Source organism: Eublepharis macularius, chromosome 19, assembly GCF_028583425.1.
Source record: "Eublepharis macularius isolate TG4126 chromosome 19, MPM_Emac_v1.0, whole genome shotgun sequence".
In the NCBI taxonomy this organism is placed as follows: domain Eukaryota; kingdom Metazoa; phylum Chordata; class Lepidosauria; order Squamata; family Eublepharidae; genus Eublepharis; species Eublepharis macularius.
In genome coordinates, this window is record NC_072808.1 from 24,322,805 (window position 1) to 24,346,796 (window position 23,992).

Sequence of the window (23,992 nt, forward strand, 5' to 3'; positions counted from 1 at the left end):
CAGATGCATAATGCCTACAATCCCGGCAATATTTTTTAATTTTATTATCCCTGAGGCTACTTTAGAGTCAAATTCAGCAGTTGCTGTGGTCTGACGATCAGTAACCGTCTGAATTTCAACCTTCAGCTTTTCTGTTTCTTTTTTAAAAGTCTCGACTAACAAGACCATGAGTTCCATGGAACATTTGTCAAGGATCGCAATCCATTTAACTTTGACGTCTTTGTCGTCCCTAAACATTCCCGGGGGCTTATGTATCCTCAAGCCCCTGGGAATTTTGTTGGTTTTGTGATATTCCATTAAAGAGCCCACGTGAGAACGCATCTTGATCTGTTTACTATGTAAAGACTGTAATAAGCTCCAGTCTTTACCCTGACTACCTGAAGGTTCATTAAAGAAAGATGGAATGTCAGCAAATATTTTATCAATTTCCTCTACCGAATAGGCAAACATTCCTTGTAATGAATTCATAGACCAACGTACAAGAATACAGTTGAACACCAAGAGAGGAAAGCCACGGAGACACAGAAAACAGGAAAGAGCAAAGATCTCCCACGGTACTGACTTACAAATACTATAGATCTTAAAGTGCACTGTGCAAGCGACACATATATTTCTACTAATAAAATGCAAGGTGCATAGTGTACAGTAAATGATAATGAATAAATATGCAATTCACATCCAACAATAAATAAGCTGTATAGTTACAGAGTTGTAAGAACAGATCACGTCGAGGAGGACTCTTTTATTACTCGGCTGTAAGAGTTGACACAAGGCTGGGCATCCCCATAGTCTCTTAATCAATAATGTCCTCTAACACACAGTCCTTTTCTCTTATCACAGATGCAATTTCAACCACCTGGAAGATGCAACTCCCGGGCGGGAGAATGCAGGAGGACTGTACAGCTGAGGAAGAGGAGGGGGTCCACAGCTGCTGAGAATCGCTCGACAGGGGGCTAGCTGCTCTCCTGTTTTCGCACGTGCTCTGTTCCTGATCCCAGCTGGGTGAATGCGGGGGGCGGGCATTGCCACCTGCTCCACTCCTGATCCCAGCTGGATGAAGAGGGGGAGGGCATTGTCACCTGCTCTGCTCCTGATCCCAGCTGGGTGAAGGTGAGGGGTGGGCATTGCCACCTGCTCCATGCCTGATTTCGGCCTGGGCACGCTCTCTGGAGGTCTGGCTGCCTCATCTGGGCTTCCCTCCACAGCAACGCCCTCTGGTGGCGCACCAGGGTAGGAAGTGAGTTGTCTTGAATACACTTAGCCTTTTATATAGTAGGATAATATAGTATATTATATATTATATTATACTTTTTGAAATATATATTATATATAAGGCAAAACTTATTTAGAAACTGTTGCTTTATGCTGCCTTTCCAGAAGATCTGGGTCAAAGTAAAACACAGTTAAAAACATGTAACAGCATAAGCCCGTCTGATGGGGAGGGCCATCTAGTAATGTAATGTAATGTAATATATAAATACATAAATAAAAGTCATTAAAACTATTAAAAACCCATCAAGGGCATAAAAAACAGGCTACAAGCAATCTAAAAAGATCAACCCCTTAATGAAAATAAACATTTTGGCCTGGCACCAAACAAGAATAGCATAGGTGGCAGATGAGCCTCAAGGTGCTACCACTGAAAAAGCACCACCTCTGGTCACCCTCAGCCTCACTTCTGCAGGTAGAGGCACCAACAGGAGGGCTTGCGAAGAGGTTCCTAACAGGTAGGTTGGACTGCATAGGAAGACGTGGTCCTTCAAGCCCCCTGGTCCCAAGCCATTTAGGGCTTTAGAGGTAAGAACTTGTGCCCATAAATAGGTGGGCACCCAGCACAGATCTTTCAATGCTGGGGATGGGGGGAAATACCATCTCTATATCCCACCCCAGACAATAGCCTGGCTAACCCACCTTTGATCCGATGAAAGTTCTTGGACAGTTTTCAAAGGCAACACCACACAGAGTGCATTACAGAACCCTAACCTGAAGGTAAACAGAGCATCAGTCACTGGCAGCAGATCATATCTGAGATCATGTGGAATGTACAATTGTAATGTTCCAGGGAAGACAGGAGCTTATGAAAAAGATCCCGAAAAATACTGAGAATTTTAGATGTAGCCCAGCCTACTACCATCACTTTGGATTCACTGATTCTTTCCTTTTTTTATTCCAAGGAAGAAATTTTGAGTTTACTGAAGGCCTCATTCCATGCACTGACCACAAAACTAGCAGCTACTAAATACAGTTTCAGACAGATCCAGGAGAACAAGGATACATGCTGGAAACCTGGCAAGACTGCTGTTGTTTTTAAGGTGGGCTAAACGGAGAACTTAACAGTTTTCTTTCAATGCAGATACCACTCTAGTCTCAGCTAGTGAGGCAGATCAATAATAATAGCACTACATAGGTAAAGGTTAAAGGGTAACAGTAGTCCCCTGTGCAAGCACTGAGCCATTACTGACCCATGGGGGGACGTCGCATCATGACGTTTTCTTGGCAGACTTTTTATGGGGTGTTCCCCCGTCATCTACACTTTACCCTCAGGAAACTGGGTACTCAACTTTACCAACCTCGGAAGGAGGGAAGGCCGAGTCAACCTTGAGCCGGCTACTTGAACCCGGCTTCCGCCAGGATCGAACTCAGATCGTTAGCAGAGCTTGGGCTGCCGTACTGCAGCTTACCACTCGGCGCCACAGAGCTCTATGGATGCAAAATTTCCCCTTCAATGCCTGCTCCTCTGAAGCAACAGGCCTACTCAGTATGAACTCTGCTTAAAAAAAAAATCAGAATTTGCACTTAGGCAATCCAAATTCTGCTTCCAAGATCAACTGGGGAAAATGTGCCCAACTGTACCTGGTTTTACCAGACATGTAAAGTAGCCATACAGGCAACGAAGTGCTTCCCCCAGTGACTGGAGATGTTATTCAGTTACAACTACTTCAGCAGATATTGCCCAAACTTTCAAGTACATTTTTGCAGCCATAACAGGTAGAAAGTCAATTTAAAAAACTCTTTCTATAACCTCACTCTAGCCTGGAAGATGGCTTCTTACCTTGACATGGCTGACGTGGCCACCTGGATCCATGCTATGGTAACATCAAGACTTGACTATTGTAATGCACTATGCATAGGACTCCCATCTAAGTTAACCAGGAGACTCCAACTGGTGCAAAACACTGTGGCACGACTGTTATCAGGAGTGAGCAGGAGCATCACCCCCATTCTGCAGTCACTCCATTGGCTACCTATCAGTTACCATGCTCAGTTCAAGGTATTGGTTATCACATACAAAGCTCTTCACGGCCTTGGCCCGGTATACCTACAGGATCATTTCCATCTCTATGTCCCTCCATGGCAGCTTCACTCATCTGAACAGGGTCTCTTGCAGGTGCCACCCTGCACATGGGTGAAATCAACAGCAGCCTGTACACAGGCTTTCTCTGTGGTGGCCCCTATCCTGTGGAATGGGTTGCCTGAGGAGGTCAGGAGAACCCCCACTCTCCTAGCTTTCTGCAAACGATGCAAAACCAAATTATTCAAAAAGGCTTTTGTATTGTAGGGAGGGGCTCTCAGATGCTTCGCTAATGAGTTGTGCATTGTTTATGGAAATGTTCTTGATATTGACTGTACTAATCTCACACTGTTTAATTCACCTTGAGTTGCAGTGAGAAAGGCGGACTATAAATGACAGAACTAAATAAAATAGAATAAGTAAAAATTAGGAAGCTGAATTCTGCACTGAGGTTTTTTTGGAATACCTGCAGAATTGCAGCGTGTACACCAGGGGCTGGATGTATTCCTCCTGCTTCTCACATCAAAGCCGAGGGAACAGCCACAGAACGTCTCCCTCTCCTCCCATGGAGAGCAGCAGCCCTCCCACTTAGATCAAGATTATGCCCCTTGTATCATCACATCCTTCTTCCACCCAGGAAGAGAAGTTCCCCGACCGCTCACCTCTTGACATCCCCATGGATAAGGCTAGGAGAATCACTGTGCAAGAACTGAATGGCTCTGGCAGTCCCCACTGCCACGTGGAGTCGCTGGGCCCAGGAGAGGCAGGGAGCCACCTGGGAAACAAAACAAGCAGGCCAGTAAGATGGTGAGGAACTGAAGGTCTCAAGAAGCCCTTCTTAAAAAGAGAAGCAAGGAGGAATGGAAGCCTGAACAGGTACCTGCCCGTGCAAGTGGTCTTCCAAGGAGCCCTTGGGGAGGAAGACGTAGACAAGGCAGAAGTTTCCCTGCTCAGCGCAGAAACCTGCGAACTCAACGATGTTGGGGTGGCGGAACCTGGGGACAAGGAAGAGCTGTGTTACGGGGCAACGGTCACCGCTTGGCTACGGTGCCCCATACCGTTTATATAACTATCCCAGCTCCTGGCATCTTGACTCTACAGCAGCAGCAGCAGCCAATTCATAGTTCTCACCGGGACAGTTTCTCCACCTCTGTGACAAAGCTGTTCTTTATCACGGTCCAATCCAGTTCTGCTTCCTGCCCAGTCAAGAGAGGATGGGAATAAAGAAGGCCGTCAGTAAGTTGATCCCAGGAAGGTATTTCCCCCAGGACATGATTTGAGAAGGAGCGCTTGCACTGTGGGCAGAGCGGAAGAGCTGGCCCGAATGGTGGGCTCCAAAGCAACTACCAGAGAGACAGAGAGAGCAACAGAGAGTTGGAGCACAGTTTACTGCTATACTGTAAACCCTGGCTGGCCACAGAGCTCCATTGCTTTGAGCAGCTGTCTAGCCTAGCCCTGCTAGATGGGAGACTCTTCAACCGGAGAGACCAGTAATTGGATCTGGTTGCACAAAAAGCGCAATCTCTGCCACCACAGTATGAGAGCTCAGTTGGGAAGGAGGCAAGAAAGATGTGGAAGGGAATGTAAGAATCAGTGAAGCCTGCAAGCTAGAGGCCCATCCCCCACCCTTGCCCACTGGATTATACCTCCTTGAGCCGTTTGACAGCATAATCAGTATTGCGTAGTCGGGCCTGATAGACACAACCAAAGCCACCTTCTCCAATCTTCAGGTGCTCGGAGAAATTACCCGTTGCCTGGAGCAGTTCCTTCAATGGCCAAGAGAAGGAACCGGTAGAGGAAACAGAATCACAGCCCTTCATGGAAAGGGGGGAAACCCAGAATTAGTTTGAAGTGCCACCACAGCAGCTCCATGTAGCCGAGTTTCCACTCAAACCAGAGGGTTCTAGCTTGGATCTTCCGGCATTTTTACATTTGATCCTACCCTCTCCCAACAAAAAGACAAGCCACTGCAGTTCTGCCCAGGCGTCTTCCATGAGCAAGGGAAGAAAGGAGACCTCAAGAAAAACAGCCAAAATATTTTTGGGCAGTAAAGCAAAAACCCCAAAGGTTGCAAGATGTTCTTTGCATACAAAGCACTACCTACGGAAGGGATGGGCTGCTGCTTTCGTTTGGAAAGCAGTGGATTCCACCTGGCCAATTTGCTTGGCGACCTGACCCTGCCTCCCCCAGCCTATTATGGCCTCATCCTGCTCAGTCCAGAAAAGATGTTCTGTGTTTTTACACATGTATCTGAGCTTTGGTTTGATTTGGTTGCTGATCTCGTTTTATAGTGCTCTGTTAGCTGTCTCAATAGCTTGGAGTGGGCACAAAGGTGAGATTTACATTTTGTAAATAAGTAAAAATAAAATAAATTTGATGGAGAAGGGCTCTTGTCAAGTGTGGACAAGGAAAGTTGTGTCACTTCTTACACTGCGAGCCTCTCTCTTGTTTCTTAATGGGAGGAGACACCTGTAAGTAAGGAAGGGCACAATTTTCCCAGGCTCTACCACCTCCCCACGTGAAATAGACAATGCACAGTCCATTGGAGTTTCTTAGCTGATAGGCTCCCCTCCTGTTAGAAAATTAAGAGGAATTATTCAAGAGCAAAAAAGAACATCACCGTCTGCATCAGAGCGGCAGGGACAGGGCAAGGAAAAAACCCCACAGGGTGGGGGTCAGATACAGTCCTTGAGAATCAAGCTGGCCACCCCAAACTAGGGGCTCTGCCAAACCGGGCTAAGCCCCATCACTTGCAGGGGTGCAGGCTGAAAAGAGCCAAGTCTCAACAGGGAGTTCCAAAAGAATCAAGAGTGCAGGACGCTCAATGAGAAGAAAACACAGAGATGAGGCCTGGCAGACACAGGAAAAAGGGCACAGCAGCGGCATAGAGCAGCCAGAGAAGCCGCAGTTCTGGTTCCCTGGGAAGGTTAATTCGAGATTAGTAGAAAGGCATGAAGAGGAAGGTGGCCCAGAAGAGGAAGAGACGGCACAGGATGGCCTGCCTGACGAGGTCAGGCAAGTGCCCGCTCCTCTGGCTTTCTGTAAACTGTGCAAAAGGTTTTTCTTACTCAGGGCTATAGGGCTGTGCTGTAAGGAAGCAGTTCAAACATGCTGTGGTAAAGAGACAGGGGTATACTGCTGTGTCCTGTGGGTCTGCGTACTGTCTGTGCTGTTTAATATGTCGTCTCAATCTGCTTATGCTTTGTTTCAGCATTTCCCCCCATCTGTTTCAGATGTCTACTTGTTTTCAATACACTACTTGCTGCCCTTACCATATTTATTTATTATTTTTATTTTACTGATGTCATTTATAATCCACCTTTCTCACTGAGACTCAAGGCAGATTACACAGTGTGAGATTAGTACAGCCAATTTCAAGAACATTTCCATAAACAATGCCGTAAAGTAAATAAACACAATTTTACAAAGACACAGCATTCGTAAGAATCCAATACAGGGTTGAAGAAATGCTGCAACAGAACATAAGCAATTCTAGGACTGATATTAGACCACATGAAACATAGAAGCACATATTTAAGACAACAGGTAGTACGTAAGGCAGTCTATGATCCCTAACTCATTAGCAAAGCATCTGGGAGCCCTTCCCTACAATACAAAAGCCTTTCTGAATAGTTCGGTTTTGCTTTGTTTGTGGAAAGCTAGAAGAGGGGGGGCCCTCCTGACCTTCTCAGGCAGACTGTATTGTATTGTTCATTGAATGTCCCAGTCATTGATAGTATTGATTGATGCTGTATAATATGCCTTGAGTCTTATTGAGAAAGGCAGACTATAAATGACAATTAAAAAAAGAGAGAGAGAGCAAGAAGGAAGAGATTTTAAAAGTGAACAGAGGTTCCAAGTGGATGGAAAATAAAGCCCATGAGGAAAAAGGAGAAAGGAGCAAATCATCAAGATTCAGGGGGAAAAATTAGAACGTAGAAGACAGGAATCTAAGCAGAAAAAGCAAAGAGATCAACCAACACGCTGCACAAATAAATGTGTGAAATGCTCTTATAATATTGGGCGAGAGAAAAACACTTCTACATGGGCATTTTCTTGTTTTCAGAACTCACATACATTCTCTCAGTAACCCTTTCAACAGCCCGGTAAGGCAGGCCAGGATTATTCGTTTTCCTCCTGCAGTGGTCTTCAGTCTATGGGTAGGCACGTTCTGGCAAGCTGTACAGTCGCTCTGGCTGGGCTATAATGAGCCCCTGGAAAGCGCAACATCTGGCTGCGAGTGCCTATTCACCGGCAGAAAAGATGCCAGCCACCCTCCTGCCCCTCTCTGTAGGGATGTCAAGAGGAGCAGCGGGACAGCAAGGCAAGGCCACTCAGGGACACACAGAGTTCCTCCATGGCTTTGATTCTCTACTTGATCCTCACTACAGCAGGCCTTCAGGCATTCAGTTTGTGTTTCGTGCCTCCAACTTTCTCGTTTGCTTCTTCTTCCCAGAACGCAAATGCTGGAATCTCCATGCCTACAGCAATCAGACTACGAGCATCTCTGCATCTAACACCAAAGCTGACAGGCAGGGTCTTAAGACCTTGAGCTAAAGGTGGAGGAATTTGCTTTTTCCTGCCTTCATTTTTTAATGTTTGTAACGTCTAACCTGATCAGCTCCTGATGAAACTCAAAAACTTGCACAGTGTTCTGTGCCGTTTTGGATGGCCCTAATAAAGGGTCTGATGTGGATTTTGTTTCTTGTTCTGCCGTCTATCAGCTGTCATGTGAAGCTGGTGCCCTTCATGCCTGCAGCACAGCCAGTCTGATCATTAGCCAGTTAGAAAGGTTGAGGACCACTGGACTGGGAGAGAACCGTGTGCCAGAAACAGTCCAGGGAACCCACAGCAGAGATCAGACTTACCGGCTCTATACCACTGCACTAAACCAGAGGGCACATAGCGGATACTGAAAATGTTACAAAGTTAGAAAAGTTTTAGAACAAATCATCAAACTGTCAGTCCTTGAGAATTTAGAAAGGAAGGCTGTGATTACTAAGAGCCAGCATGGGTTTCTCAAGAACAAGTAATGTCAGACTAACTTTATCTCTTTTGCTGAGAAAGTGACTACCTTGCTGGATCAGGGGAATGCCGTAGACATAGTTTATCGTGATTTCATTAAGGCTTTTGATAAGGTTCCATATAATATCCTTGTTGACAAGTTGGTAAAATGTGGTTTAGATCCTAGTACTGTTAAGTGGATCTGTAACTGGTTGACAGATTGCACCCAAAGAGTGCTAGTTAATGGTTCCTCATCCTCTTGGAGAAGAGTGACAAGTGGAGTGCCTCAGGACTCGGTCCTGGGACCTGTTCTGTTCAACATTTTTATAAATTACTTGGATGAAGGAATAGAGGGAATGCTTATTAAATTTGCAGATGATACTAAATTGGGAGGGGTAGCAAATACGGTCAAAGACAGAGTCAGGATACAGGATGATCTTGGCAGGCTGGGAAACTGGGCTAAAACAAACAAAATGAACTTCACCAGAGATAAATGCAAAGTTCTGCATTTAGGTAGGAAAAATCAAATGCATAATTATAGGATGGAGGAGACTCACTGAACATGAGTCAGCAGTGTGATGTGGTAGCTAAAAAGGCAAATGCAATTTTAGACTATATCAACGGAAGTATAGTGTCCGGATCACACGAAGTGATGCTATCGCTCGACTCTGCTCTGGTTAGACCTCACCTAGAGTACTGTGTTTAGTTTGGGGCGCCACAACTAAAGAAGGATATAGACAAGCTGGAGTGAGTCCAGAGGAGAGCAATGAAGATGGTGAGGGGTCTGGAGACCAAGTCCTATGTGGAAAGGTTGAAGGAGCTTGCTTTGTTTAGCCTGGAGAGGAGATGACTGAGAGGTGATATGATAACCATCTTCAAGGACTTGGAGGGCTGCCATATAGAGGATGGCGCAGAGTTGGTTTCCACTGCCACAGAAAGTCGGACCAGAACCAATGGCTTGAAATTAAATCAAAAGAGTTTTCGGCTAAACATCAGGAAGAACTTCCTGACAATTAGAGTGGTCCGTCAGTGGAACAGGCTTCCTCAGGAGGTGGTGGGCTCTCCTTCTTTGGAGATTTTTAAGCAGAGGCTAGATGGCCATCTGACAGCAATGCTGATTCTGTGAACCTAGGCAGATCATGAGAGGGAGGGCAGGAAGGGTTACATCAGTGCTTAGTTCTCTTGGCTGATCACCACTTTGGGGGCAGGAAGCAATTTTCCCCAGGCCACTTTGGCTAGCAATCCTGACAGTGTTTTGCCATCTTCTGGGCATGGAGCAGGGGTCACTGGGTGTGTGTGTGGGGGGGGCGGGGGGTGGGAAGGAAGTGGTTGTGAATTTCCGACATTGTGCAGGGGGTTGGACTAGATGACCCTGGAGATCCCTTCCAAACCTATGATTCTGTGAAACAGCAGGGACTGAGAGAGTGTGGATATGGGCTAGGGCAGGTATGAAGAAACTAGCAACAAAGCCCATTGTGGGGAAAAAATACAACAGGCTCTAGAAAGGGGAGGGTGGGCAGGCAGGCATGTCCTCCTCCTCCGTCACTGATTCCATCTGGTGAAGAAGGGGGTGGGCATTGTCATCTGCTCCACGCCTGATCTGCCCGATCCGGAACCTGTGGAGGGATGGTGGATTCCAGCAGGCCTGATCCCAAGCCTGGCATTGCAGGCATTGCCGCCTGCTCCAAGCCTGATCCCAGCTGCATGCCTGGCTCCTGGCTCCGGCAGGGTGAAGACAGGGTGGGCATTGCCACCTTCTCCAGTAGGTTGAAGAGGGTGGGCATTGCCACCTGCTCTGCTTCCTATCCTGGCTGGGTGAAGGGAAGAAGGGCATTGCCTCCTGCTCTGCGTCTGATCCCAAATGGGTGATGGCGGGGGGGTGGGCATTGCCACCTGCTCCGCCACTAATACCAGCTGGTTTAAGGCAGGGGGGAGGGCATTGCCTCCTGCTCCGCTCCTAATGCCAGCTGGGTGAAGGCGGGGGCGGGCATTGCCATCTGCTCCGCTTCTGATCCCAGCAGGGTGAAGGGGGCGGGCATTGCCATCTGATTTACTCCTGATCTGTTGGGTTAAGTTGGGGGGTGGGCATTGCGACCTGCTCCACTCCTAATACCTGCTGTATTAAGGCAGTGGGTGGGCAAAGCCACCTTCTCTGCTTCTGATCCCAGCTGGGTGAGAGGGGGGCATTACCAAGTGCTCCGCTCCTAATAATAGCTGGGTTAAAGTCGGGGGTGGCATTGCCACCTGCTCCACTCCTAATTCCAGCTGGGTTAAGGCAGGAACGGGCATTACCATCTGTTCCACTCCTAATACCAGCTGGGTTAAGTTGGGGGGTGGGCATTGCCACCTGCTCCACTCCTAATACCACATGGGTTAAGGTGGGGGATGGGCATTGCTATCTGCTCTGCTCCTACTACCAGCTGGGTTAAAGCAGGGGGCAGGCATTACCACCTGCTCCACTCTTATTACCAGCTGGGTTAAGGTGGGGGGACGGGCACTGCCAACTGCTCCGCTCCTGATCCTAACTGGTTCAAATGGGGGGGGGGGGGGCGGACATTGCTACCTGCTCCGCTCCTAAAACCTGCTGGGTTAAGGTGGGCGTGGGCTTTGCCTCCTGCTCCGCATCTAATACCAGCTGGGTTAAGGCGCGGGTGGGTATTGCCACCTGCTTTGCTCCTAATACCAGCTCTGCTCCTAATACCGTCTGGGTTAAGCTGGGGTGAGGGCATTGCCATCTTCTCCGCTCCTAATATCAGCTCCGCTCCTAATACCAGTTGGGTTAAGGTGGGGGTGGGCATTGCCACCTGCTCCGCTCCTAATACCAGCCAGGTTAAGGTGGGGCTGGGCATTGCCACCTTCTCTGCTCCTAATACCAACTGGGTTAAGACAGGGGGCTGGGCACTGTCACCTGCTCCGCTCCTAATGCCAATTGGGTTAAGACAGGGAGAGTTGGCATTGGCACCTGCTCCGCTCCTAATACCAGCTGTGTTAAGGTGGGCGTGGGCACTGCCACCTGTTCCTCTCCTAATACCAGCTGGGTGAAGGCAGGGGTGGGCATTGTCACCTGCTCCACTCCTAATATCAGCTGGGTTAAGGTGGGAGCTGGCATTGCTGCCTGCTCCCATTCTGCTCCCAGCCTGAGCTTCCCACCATGGCACGTTTTCTGGAGGGACCTGGTGCCTTGCCTAGGCTTCCCTCCATGGCAGCGCCCTCTGGTGGTGCGCCAGGGTATAAAGTGAGTTGTCTGAAACATGCTTACTCAATTATATAGCAAGATACAGCAAGTCCTCTTAGCCTGAGAAGAGAGCAAACTAATGGAGTTACCAAGAACAGGGGAAGGAGAGGAAAGCAAACAGAAAACAGTTTGGGCTTTGAAAAGTTACAGTGTGGATGGCTAGAAGTCATTTAGTTAGAAATCAGAAGAGTATATCAAACAGTGTCAGGTCAGCCTAAGAGCAAGCAAAGTTCCAAATCAATGCAATGCAATGATAAGAGCATAGAAAACAGAAGCAGGAAGAAGAGGGGGCCGAGAAGAGAGCCCCCCTTCTCAAGATGAGAAACAGAAGACATTTTTTTTAAAAAAAAATGGCAAAAGGAATGGTATACAAGAAATTAAACAGTAAGGGGATACCAAGGAACAGACAGGTAGTTACTCACGGCACCGAAGACTCAATGCCTAAACCTTTGGAGTCACCTTACCCACTTCACATACATTTCAAAGACTAGAAACTTTAAAAAAAAATAACACAACTTAAGGTTGAGATTCCCAGGAAGACCTAGAGACCTAATTCTAGACATGTAAATTCACAGGCTACAAACGCCTCCCACTGCCAGCACAACAGACTCTCCTGCCCCATCCTACGTGTCTCCGCCTCCACCCTCACCTCCTGACCAAACCACGTGCCAGCCACTCGTTCCATACCTGTTTCTTAACGTGAGCAGGAGGTAACGCTGGGTTGCTCTGGACATCACTGCAGGAGCGGCTGCTACGAGAGCGGTCTGGCAGAGGCCGTATCAGACAGGAGGTTTCTGTACACAGCGGGAAAGAACGCGAGTGCCATTACAGTGGAGATACAAAACAAGCAATTCAGTACTGGGTGCCACGTATGGTGGCAGAGAAACAAAAACACAATTATACAAATCTACTTGTAATTAGCGACACAGCTGGGAGGGCTGGGAACTACCCACAGAGCACACTAAAATACTTCTACCTGATTTTGGTGGAGCGCCTCAGAGGTACATGAAGGGTGAACACTTCAGTATCCTGAAAATCTGAGTTTACATAGTGCTTAAAGCTACCAAGATGGATCCAGAAGCATTGTCAGCAATGCCGGGAATTTCAGAAGACAATGTGCACGTAGATGGATAGACACAGAATCTCCAGTGGCTCCCATGCTCTCCGGGCATAGTTTTTTGCTCTTCACAAAAAGAACGAGCAGAAATTGAAAACAGGCTCATGTTCCTAGTTCATGCAAGTTGCAGAACTCTCCTTGCCTTGGCAGAGATTTAGGAGAAGAATGCGCTCCCCTCCCCTGGGGACTATAAACTGCTCCAAGAGCTCTTTATATCAAGCACCTTTTTAAAGTCAACCAAGCACATTTCAAGTGGGCCTCTAGTTTCTCTCTTATCTCATCACAACCCCAAAGAACCATGGAAACTGTATCCTACCCGCCTTCCAGCTACTTGGCTTGAAGCTGGCAGAGAATTATTCTTGATTTCCACCACATCCAAACAGCACACTACTCTGGGGGGGGGGGGAGGTACCCCTACATCACTCCCTCATTTGGTGGGAGGGGAAGAAAAGAGAGGCTTTTGTGTCGGGCATCCCATGGGACGAATCCATGCTTCAATCTGCTGTCCTGAAAGGTATCCTGATGTCACTGCCTGAGGTGAACACCTTATTTTTTCTTTTCCCATCCAAATTAGCAAACAGACCAATTCCTACATTATATATCCCCCTATATGCAGATGACACAGCCATTCTATCCTATTCTGAAGTAGGACTCAGAACGAGGAGCAGCTAACAATGAATTTCCAAACAACCAAATTCTTTGTCTGTACTAAAAGATTTATCAAGCATGCATGGCAGATTGATCACAAGATTGATTGAGTGAAAGTTTTAAAACATTTAGACAGTTTTTCAAGCAATCACATCACAGAGACCTCAGTTGGCCTGTGTTATCAAGAATGCCCAAAGAGCAATTTCTGAAGCCTTAAAATTCTTCTTTACAAAAGGGGGGCTCACATATACCATATGCGGTCAACTTACGTACATCTCACAGTTGTGTTATGCAGTGACTTTTGCCACTTGGAAGCAATTAAATCCAAATTCCTTAGATCTGCATTTGGGGTTCCGCACTGCACGCCCCATGCCTTTCTCAGAGTAGAGTCCGGGCTGGTGCTGCTCACAGCACACAGCTGATTCCAAGAAATACATTTTTCGCTCCAGTTAAACTTCAACACACACTCCGCACCCCACCCCCGATAAACTTCATTAATGTTCCTAGATAATTACTATTCGGGGTGGATGAGAGCAAGGTTGAACAGCAAAGTTTCTCGTCTCTGTCTCTTTCTTTTTCTTGGGTAGATTTGGTTTTTAAGCCTTTTATTCTTGCCCCCTCTTGGTAGATTGCTGCCACCAGGAATTAAATTCCAGAATAACTTAAGTTATACCGGTATAGTTTCAGTTTTGTAACACAACACTCTCACTCCAATGGCCACTTTTTCTATGAAGCCTCTGACTGACATGCTTAGGCTCAAGCAAACATGACGGTGTCCCTGTTTCTGCCATAGGGACACACGGCCATTTTAAGGCTGGGATTGCCGTCTTTCAAAAATGCAGTGGGAACCCAGTCCTGAAAGACAACCTCATGGCACTCTATCTGGGTGGAGAATGAGGTGGGCTTCCTCTGGCTGAGCAGTCCTAAAAATGGTGGTGGGCGGGGGGAGGCCAAGTGGCAGCAGAGGTGAGAGGTGGTGCTTATTGGGCAATGAAGAAGTAGGGCAAGCACGGCCCTCACCTCCACCGCCACCACTGGGGCTCTTCTCTTGCTCCCCGTGCCATTTGGTGTAGTGGTTAAGACCATGGGACTCTAATCTGGAGAGCTGGGTTTGATTCCTCACTCCTCCACTTGAAGCCAGCTGGGTGACCTTGGGTCAGCTTCTAGGAGCTCTCTCAGCCCCACCCACCTCACAAGGTGTTTTGCTGCAGGGATAATAATGGCATACTTTGCAAACCGCTCTGAGTAGGCGTTAAGTTGTCCTGAAGGGAGGGTATATAAATCAAAGGTTATTGTTATTACTATTGTTACTATTACTATTATTATTATCAATCCTCTTCAGCTGGGGGACCTCTGCACAGCCATGGTGCTGCCAGGTTGGCTTTCAGGATCAGGCCCCCACAGCGTTTCTGAAAGAAGAAAATCCCAGCCTTAAAATGGCAGAGCTCCCCTGGCGGACAGAGGAATGCTGCCCTGTTTGGCCGAGCCCTTCAGTCTCCTGCACCAACTGAAATAAGCGCAAAGGACACACCAGTTGCTTGGGCCTCTGTCCTTTCTTACTCTCAGCATTTAGACTGTAAAGTCGCAGCCAGATCGCCCTCACATCCAGTAAAGTACGTAGCTCAAGAACAAATTTGAGCTGTAGCCGTTGCATCTCATTGATGCAAAGCTCCCTGGCACCACATTAGTAACAAAAAGGAGGAAACTGCCATTCATTCATCTGCAGGATCAAAACTTGCCTGCAGGACAGCAAAGAAGGAATTTCTGGTAAGATAGATAAGGATTACATTTTTTTTCTATCCCAGGCTGCAGAAGTGTGACAGTTATTTTATGTACAAGGGCAGGTTAGACTTGTAAAAAATGTTGAGCGCTATCAATGTCTGCAGACTTCTTTGCATAGCTGAATACAAACAAAATAATACAAATAAAAGTTCCAAAAGAAAGGCAACCCTTATTTATTCATTTAAAGATTCCAAATAACTCAAGGAAGTGAAGTCAATTAAAAACGAATAAAAGGCAACACGGAGCAATTAAAATGTTTCTATATTTGCTCAGACAAACGTAAATCAATGCAATTGCTCAGGTCCGCTCAAGAAGGCAAAAGCTGAAGCCCCGCCCACAACCAATCCATGTTCAGATGGAGCCAGCACAGACAGGGCTCAGTTCAAACACTGCTGCATGCCACTGTTTAAGCTTCCAAACATACAACAGCCAAGCCATGATGCAGTGCCACAATTGCCCAATGTCCATTTTCCGCACACACAGCTTTGAAAATTCAGTTCCTTCTTCACGATGCAACAGTTATGGGAGGCAGACTTAATGCCAGAACTCAGTCTTTGAGATGAAGCTGAGAGGATGTACAATTTTTTTAAAAAACCACTTAGCACCAGGAATTAAAGCAAAACTTATTATCTGGGCTTCTCTTAATGAGTTATTCCGTAACAGTCTACTTAGAAGGGACTCTCTTTCAAACAGCAACAGATGTCTTTGGGGCAAGGAGTTAGAATACTTTAAATTACAAATCTTTTCCATACTTGTGATTCTATGATAAAATTACCAAATTGCTTTAGTAGGAAAGATATTAAACACAGAACTGCAGCAGCCCTTGATGCTATCATAAATCAGTGACTAACTGATGGATGCAGGCTGTCACATTTAAACAACTTCATGCAGTTCTGGCCATTCCAGGATATGAAATACACCACAGAAATTGCAACTAAGATAATCAACTGTTTCAAAATGTGGCAGCTTGGTTTGAAAAAGCCTACACTAGCTTCTACTATGTTTCCGGCCATAATTCAAGGAGTTGGTTTCAACCTTCAAAGTGGTCTCAAATCAGGGTATCAGAAGGACTGCTTTCACACAGTCATGCACCCACAACTTATGATTTTCAACGGATGCTTTGCTCCAAATGCCCCTGCCTTTTCAGTAGCGGCACCACATTTATGGAATAGCCCTCTTTGTGACATTTGTCTGGCACCAACTCAATAACTTTCTGGAACTGTTTATTGCCTGCTGAATTGGATATGTTTGAACTGGACGCTGTACTTGAACTTGACTGCATTAACATTTGTTAGATTTATGTTTAGTGGTATAGCTGTTGTTGCGAATAATGGTCGACAGAAGGCTGACATTAATGATTTTGGTCTTAGTATAACTGTTAGTTATTTCTGGTTGTTTTGAAAATTATATTGTTTTAAATGTTGCAATTCAGAACATTTTATGGAAAGGGGGGGTGTAATTTAAATAAATAAAATTGATTGGCAGTAGGGTTCAAGAGTGTAACACATGGAACCCATTATTCATCACCAGATATGTGACAGCCAGTGGTTCAGATGGCTAGTCTAGCAACAGCTATTATGATACAATATTATGATATAAAAGGATGATGAACCACCTCCCCGCTTGTCTTTAACAGGCAATTGGCTTCTGCTGGCTATTTCAAAGGAGGGCTGAGGCCAGACGCTCAAGCCTCTCGTCACAAGCCAAAGGGGGAGGAGCACAAGGACTCTTGGCCCGTGGCTCTTGACCTCCAACATGCAGGTGGGACGCAGGCATTGCCTGCACTGAGTGGAAGAAGGCCCCCACTCCAGGAGAGAGGGAGACCTACACCAGTTATTTACATGGAGACCAGGAGCAGCCTGCATAGAACAACACCGGCTGGACAATATCAAACTATAACCCTGGACGGTTGCATGTTTTCTCCGTACATACCAGCATGTTAAAGGTAAGGTAATGAAAGCATGTCTTAGTGGCTCTGGAGAAATCTTTACCTGGAGCAGGACGTGTGGTGAATGCACTATTCCAGTGCAGACGGGAATTGGGAGATATGGTCGAATTTATCAAAGATGCTCAAACCGTCTACTGAAGAGGTTAGGAAAGCTCTCACTCCCCTGGCTTTCCTCAACCTACGCAAAACTGAATTATTCAAGAGGGCTTTTTTTCTCAGATAGGAGGGCTGTACGGTAAGGAAGTGGTCTCAAAGAGATCCATCAGTAAAGGGATAGGGAGGGACCACAGACTCTACTAGTATTGCTGTAAGTATGATCCTACTCTATGTCAGTCTTAGAATTGCTTATGGTCTATTTCAACATTTCTTCAGCTGCTTAATGGATTTCTGATGGTTTTAAATCTTTACAAATGTGCTTGTATGTACCCTATTACATGTTTATTGGAGCATCTTTGAACACTGCGTAATTCACTTTGAATCTCAGGAAGGGAGACTATAAAAATGCAAATAAATAAATAATCTCCATAGTATCCTGAGATACTGTTATTTCCCTGCAAACGGTGCATCAGCTACTTCACAACCATCCCACAACCATCCCAATAGTTTAAGGTATCTCAACATCTTCTAACTCCTAAATCTGAACATTTACAGCCTCAGGAACAGTCAGTTTTTTGCTGATAAAAGGGCAGGAATATGATCTGATCTGGATGCCAGCTGCAATACAGGAGAGGTGAAATGTTTCACGCATCATTATGGTCCGTTTATGGAGCACTTTGACCCATTTATGGTGATGGACATTGACAGGATCCCAACATCTGTAAAGGCCACTACTTCTGCACAGGATCCTTGCCCATCGTGGGTACGAACATCATATAAAGACCACATAAATGAGCCCTTGCTGTCCCTCTTGCGGCCCACCTCTTTCCCGTGACTGCCCAAAGAGGCAGTTATCTATCCATTAGTTGGGGAAACATTCCTGGGCGGGGGGGGGGGGAGACGTGGTTAATCACCACTCGGTCTCTCATCTGCCCTTTCTGAGCAAAGGGGTTAGAGAGCAGCGGCAGACCAACCCCAGATCCTCTTGGACCCTTTTCAGTCTGGGATGGGATGGGGGCAGCTCTGGTGGCTTTAGTTAATGACGTCCATCTGAATGTAGACAAAGGCCAGGCTTCTTTGTTGCTCCTCCTGGATCTAACTGTAGCTTCTGATACAGTAGATCATGACATCTTGCTGAGGTATTTGGAAGCAGAAGTGGGTATCTAGAAATGTGCCCCGGACTGGTTTAAATTGTTTCTCACGGAATAGATTCAAAGAGTTGCTGTCGGAGACCAGTTATCTCCAGAGTGGGAATTATTTTGCGGGGTTCCAGAGGGCACAACTTATTCCCCATGTTATTCAACTTCTATGTCAAGCCTTTAGGATAACTTATTCATAGCTATGGAACTGGATGTCATAAATATGCAAATTATACCCAGCTCTAAGTCTCACTATCTAAATCACTGAGTGATGCAGGAAAAGTCTTAAGCCGCTGACTGTCAACTGTGGTCAAATGGTTGAAAGTGAACAAACTGAAACTGAACCCAGACAAGACATAAGTGATGCTGGCTGGGAAGATGGAGATCTTGAAACACACACTCCCTATTTATGATGGGGTTCAGCAGAGCCTTTGCACACTGGGTTAAGAGCCTAGGGGCTATACTGGATCTGGCATTGCTGATAGAGAAGCATCAGTACAGCTACAAAGAAGTCCTTCTTCCAATTCAGCCTAGCCGAGAATTTTGCCCCTTCCTTGGCACGGATGATTTGGTCCCCCTGGATCTACACCACAGTACCATCAAGACAAGACTCCTGTAACGCACTCTACATAGGTCTCCCCTCAAAGTCAACTCAGAGACTCCAGCAGGCGCTGAATGCCACACTCGGTTATTATCGGGAGCTAGGCAGAGCATGAATGTGACGCCCATTCTGCACTCACTCCATTGGCTACCCATCAGTTACACCCATCAGTTACTGGGCGCAATTCAAGATTTTGGCCATCACATACAAAGCCCTTCATGGCCTTGGTCCCTCACGTCCATTGGACTGCCTCTCTCCCAACGGCAGCTTCACTCACCTGAACAGAGCCTTCTGCAGGTGCCACCTTGCACACAGACAAAATCAACGGCTGCCCACAGACATGCATTTTCTGTCCCCATTTTATGGAACGGCCTACCTGAAGAGGTCGGAAGAGCTCCCACTCTCCTGGCTTTCTGCAAACTACGCAGGACTGAACTATTCGGGAGGGCTTTTTTACTGAGGTAGGATTGCTGAATAGAATCAAAATGGTTCCGAGAAATACTCTGAAAGGGGGATAGGGACTGCAGACTATAATACTGTGTACCATAAATCAACTCTGACTGGAGGGCACTCTCCACCACCGCTGACTGTTAGTGTAACATATTGCATTGTTTATGGGATATTCCAGCCATAGTTCATATTGACTAACACTACCTTGAGACTGAGAAAGGTGAACTATAAATAACAGGAAAACAAATTGACCTTCCATATTCAGAGGCAGTCTCTCTCTGAATACGAAACGCTGGTCGCAAACAGTGCAGAGTCATCACCTTCATGTCCTGCTGGTGCATTCCCAGAAGCCTCTGGCCGGTCACTCTTGAGTCCAATTGTTGAACTAGATGAGCCTTGGTCTGATCTGGCCGGGTAATTTTTACGCTCAAATCGGCATCCTGCAACCATTAAAATAAAATGGTTGATGCCTTCAGAAAGGACAGCTAACATATCCTCTGCCCAGAATCTGCTGTATGATCACAAGTTGACTAGTACTCTGAACTGCCCAGTATTGAAGCAAATGAGAACAGACTGAGGTGCAGAAAGATCGTAAGTGCCGGTAAGGAGTCAGAACGCCTCCACTTAAAAAAAGAACACTAAGCAAGCCTTCAGCTCTCCATTTTAAGGGCAGCTGCTAGAGGAAAGAAGCGACTTACTTATCATGGAGGCGGTAAACTTGGGTCTAGCCTGTACCACTTCAGCCTGCAATCTGAGAATCCAAAGAAGGGATGTTCCTCCATGACAAAAGATTCCCTGCACATAGAAAACTAGGTATCAGGGAGACTGACAGCCTTGCTTCTTTCCCACGATAGCTAAAAACAGGAGACTGAAAATTAATTTTGTTATATGGCTCCTGGATTTACTGGGCATCTCATTTTAGCACAGGGAAGTGAAACAAATGTTCTCCTGCTTCTTCAAGCGAATGTATACTTTCTGCTTCAAATATAACCAGTTTGGTGTAGTGATTAAGAGCGGAAGGACTCTAATCTGGAAAACCGAGTTTGATTCCCCACTCCTCCACTTGAAGCCAGTTGGGTGACCTTGAGTCAGTCACAGCTCTTTCAGAGCTCTCTCAGCCCCACCTACCTCACAGGGTGATTGTTGTGGGGATAATAATAACATACTATGTAAACCACTCTGAGTGGGTGTTAAGTTGTCTTGAAGGGTGGTATATAATCGAATGCTGTTGTTGTTATAACTTACAAAAAATCTGTAAGAAAGCCAAAGTATGCAAACTCACTTAATTTGCATAATTCATTAAGTGTTTGCTCTGCACAATCCTACTTCTTCTGGTCATGGAAAGGGGCAGAGAAATATGGCTTGACAACCCAGCACAGGCAAACATTTCACCAGTTGTATCCAACTTCAGCACCCATCTTCACAGCTCGTAACAGGCTTTTGTTCAAATGAAAGGGGTTCTCAGGAAACTGCACAAATCACAGAACTGTGAAATACACAAAGCCATGGAATGCTTGTAGCGTTACCTGGAACAAGTGGAGAGGATCCCTTCTGGGGTTCCCACATAGAAATCCTCATTCTACTGCTATCACCACAAGGATCTGGGGCACACGGGACAGGTGGAGGATCACAGGAGACCGATGGAAGGTGAGAAGGCAATGCACTGGACTTTGGGCGGGGCGATGGTGGATTCCCTAGAAAATAACAGAAAGAAATGGCATTCAAAGGCAGTGACTAAGTGCAAAGCGTGAGGCACAAACTGTCATTGTATTACTCCTCTCAGACCTTATTCATCTGCTCTCTGTCTCCTCCTGCCTTTCCGGGAAATGAAAAAGAGTATCAAGGAACACGCAGGACTGGCAAGAAGAGACATTGCCAAAGCTGCGCATAAGCACTTGACCGTGGGGCTTCATTGTCACTCACTTTTCCACTTTGCAGCAGTTAGAAATAATAATCAGAGACACATTAATTGGTTTCTTCTCCTTTTCCTCGTTGAACTGCCAACTTCAACTGTCTTCAGCTTTGCCCCTCAACCTAAGAATGCCACATGCAAGAATTGAGCGCCAGAGAAATGCGGCCTCTGGGCAGAGGTCCAAGATGTTGCCTCATGGTCAGATAAGAAAGTACAAGCTTAGGGGGGCAGAAATGGTTTGGGGTTTGTGACACAGGCAACACTTCACTGTGAGACCAGCAGATCTCAGTTTCCATGAAACCTCGTATTACACCCCTTTGGCATTTTATACACTTGGACATATCTGGAAAGTATCTATGCCTGTGCTTGCAAGGTTGCACATCTATATGACGCATATACAGGGCTTTTTTTCAGGGGGAACGCGGGGGAACGGAGTTCCGGAACCTCTTGAAAATGGTCACATGGCTGGTGGCCCCACCCCCTGATCTCCAGACAGAGGGGAGTTGAGATTGCCCTCCACGCCGCTTGGCGGCGCGGAGGGCAATCTAAACTCCCTTCTGTCTGGAGATCAGGGGGTGGAGCCACCAGCCATGTGACCATTTTCAACTAGGGCAACCCACTGAGTTCCACCACCTCTTTTCCCAAAAACCCCCCCTGCGCATATATATTTTCTTTAAAAGGCCGGAACTGTGTTTAGAATTTAAGATTGTTCAGAAGCATTGAGGAAAAAGTTCCTAAGGCATTCTCTGCAAGCTGCCATCCCAAAGACACAAGGCCCCATTTCCACGAAGGAGTCGAGGGCAGCATTAGCACAGTGTCTTCCTAGGGGCTCAATGGTTCCTTATAATACAATCATGTTTTCATTGGCTTATTCTCAAGGAATAGGCAGGGACAGATATAAATACCTAGTTAAAAAGGCCTGGCTATGCCAAGAATTTTAGTGGCCAGATTTTGGAGAAAGGGTTGTTTTTACCAGGGATGAATGTCTCGTAGCACAGGTTTGAAACAGTATCTCTCTGAGAAGGGAAATTACAAACAGATGGAAAATTTAGAAATCAGTGGTATTCATTTGTTTCTTACTGGAATATGATACATTCAATGGAGAATGCAGCGCAAGAGGCATTGTCTCTTGTTCAAGAGCTATGTGCAAACAAAGTTAGATTTGATAGTGAAGCTTTACACATTTTTATAATGCATTTTAATGCACAAATTTATATGGGCTACAGGCATTTTTAGAAGAGTGGAGGAGAGGATTATTTGAGCGCTTATTGCATTTTCTGTTTTAAATTGCGATTTGTAAGCTGTCTTGAGCCAAGAGAAAATGAGGGGTATAATTGCTTATTCTATGTTCTCTGTTTGATACTTATTTCATTTATCCACTGCCTTTCACCCCAAAGGGCCTAAAGTTGCTTATGCAGGTTTTCCCACCCTCCTACTTTCATGTGACTGGCCCAAGGTCACCCAGCGAGCTTTCATAAAATAGTGGTGATTCGAACCGGGGCCTCCCAAACCCACTACACCACCTTGAAGATCTCTCTCTCACTCACAAGAAAATAAATTGGGTTTAAAATAGCTGCCAGCAACAGCCTGTCCTTTGAACCACTTGCATTATTTGCACAATCCCCAGTGGGAGGGCCAGAATCACTTAGCTGCAGCATAAGGAGGAGTCCCATAAGGCAATGTAGTCACTGGTCTCAGTCTAGCTGACCAAACTGGTTTTGTTAGGCCCTCTAGTTCCCTTAATACCTAGGGTTGCCAGGTCCCCAGGCCCAGAGGGGGGGCCACGGGGAGAGCAAGTATGGAAGTAGAGGGTCGTATGTGAGGCCAATTTGTTAAAAATCAGCCCCCAATCTAGTGTTGGAGTCGATTTTTATCAAAACTGCCCTGCAGGTGACCCCTCACTTCTGTGTCACGCAGGAAATGATGTCATTCCTGGAGCAACACTAAAGTGCTCCGGAGTTGGGCTCCTTGGCCCATGCCCTGCACCTTTCCCCCTTGCCAGCCAGATAAGCGATTGTGGGCAGAGGCTGGGAGAGAGGGATCCCCCACCAGGAAATAGGATCCCCATTCATATCAGAACAGTTGCTGGACAGGGACAGGAGAAAGCGTGGAGAGAATGTATGACTGACTATTCAATGCATAAATTAATTACTATTACTATTGTAGGCTCCAGCAACGCCAATCAATAGCTAAGATAAGAAAACAGTGACATCCAGGAAACACCCCAGCCTTCTCCTTGTGAGACACAAGGCTAGCTGGTGGTCTGGTGGTTGGGAGACAGAGATGGGCCAGTGCCCCCTCCCCCTTACCCACAAATGTCCTGGTGACCTCAAGAAAGTGGCTCTCTCTCATCCTCAAAATGGGAGCAATAGTGAGTTGTTACGGGGCAGAAAATAAAGGTTTTCATATTTAGAGGGCTATATGATTTTAACGTGATGAGTGGAGTTATGAAATTGTCCTTTTCTTTTTGGTTCAATTATGCACACATGCAATTTGCTATTTTTTCATATTTTATTCTTCAAATACCTTGTTTAGATTGTTACAATACCTTGTTTAGATTGGACAACAATATGCATTTTGCTAGCCAGAGGTTGTAATCTTGCTTATTTTTAATTTTCAAGATTTCAGCACAGTTTTCTATAAAAAGTCAGCTAATTAAAGTAAACATGATTTATAATTTTATAACCTGTTTTTCAACATAAATGACAAAAAGCACAATAAAGTAATATATAATACAGTATGCATACTAAATACACACCATGTACTCA

General features: G+C 46.1%; 1 protein-coding gene across 1 annotated transcript in view; it reads right to left on the reverse strand.

Moving 5' to 3' along the window:
- Positions 1–23,992, reverse strand: part of IRAK1 (interleukin 1 receptor associated kinase 1) — a 44,469-nt gene that overhangs the window by 14,533 nt on the left and 5,944 nt on the right. The window contains exons 3-9 of the mRNA XM_055003401.1: positions 20,839–21,006; positions 19,633–19,752; positions 12,219–12,325; positions 4,939–5,106; positions 4,424–4,488; positions 4,173–4,287; positions 3,955–4,067 (exon numbers count right to left, since the gene is read on the reverse strand). Coding sequence (XP_054859376.1) covers positions 3,955–4,067; positions 4,173–4,287; positions 4,424–4,488; positions 4,939–5,106; positions 12,219–12,325; positions 19,633–19,752; positions 20,839–21,006 — 856 coding nt within the window. The remainder of the gene's footprint in view (positions 1–3,954; positions 4,068–4,172; positions 4,288–4,423; positions 4,489–4,938; positions 5,107–12,218; positions 12,326–19,632; positions 19,753–20,838; positions 21,007–23,992) is intronic.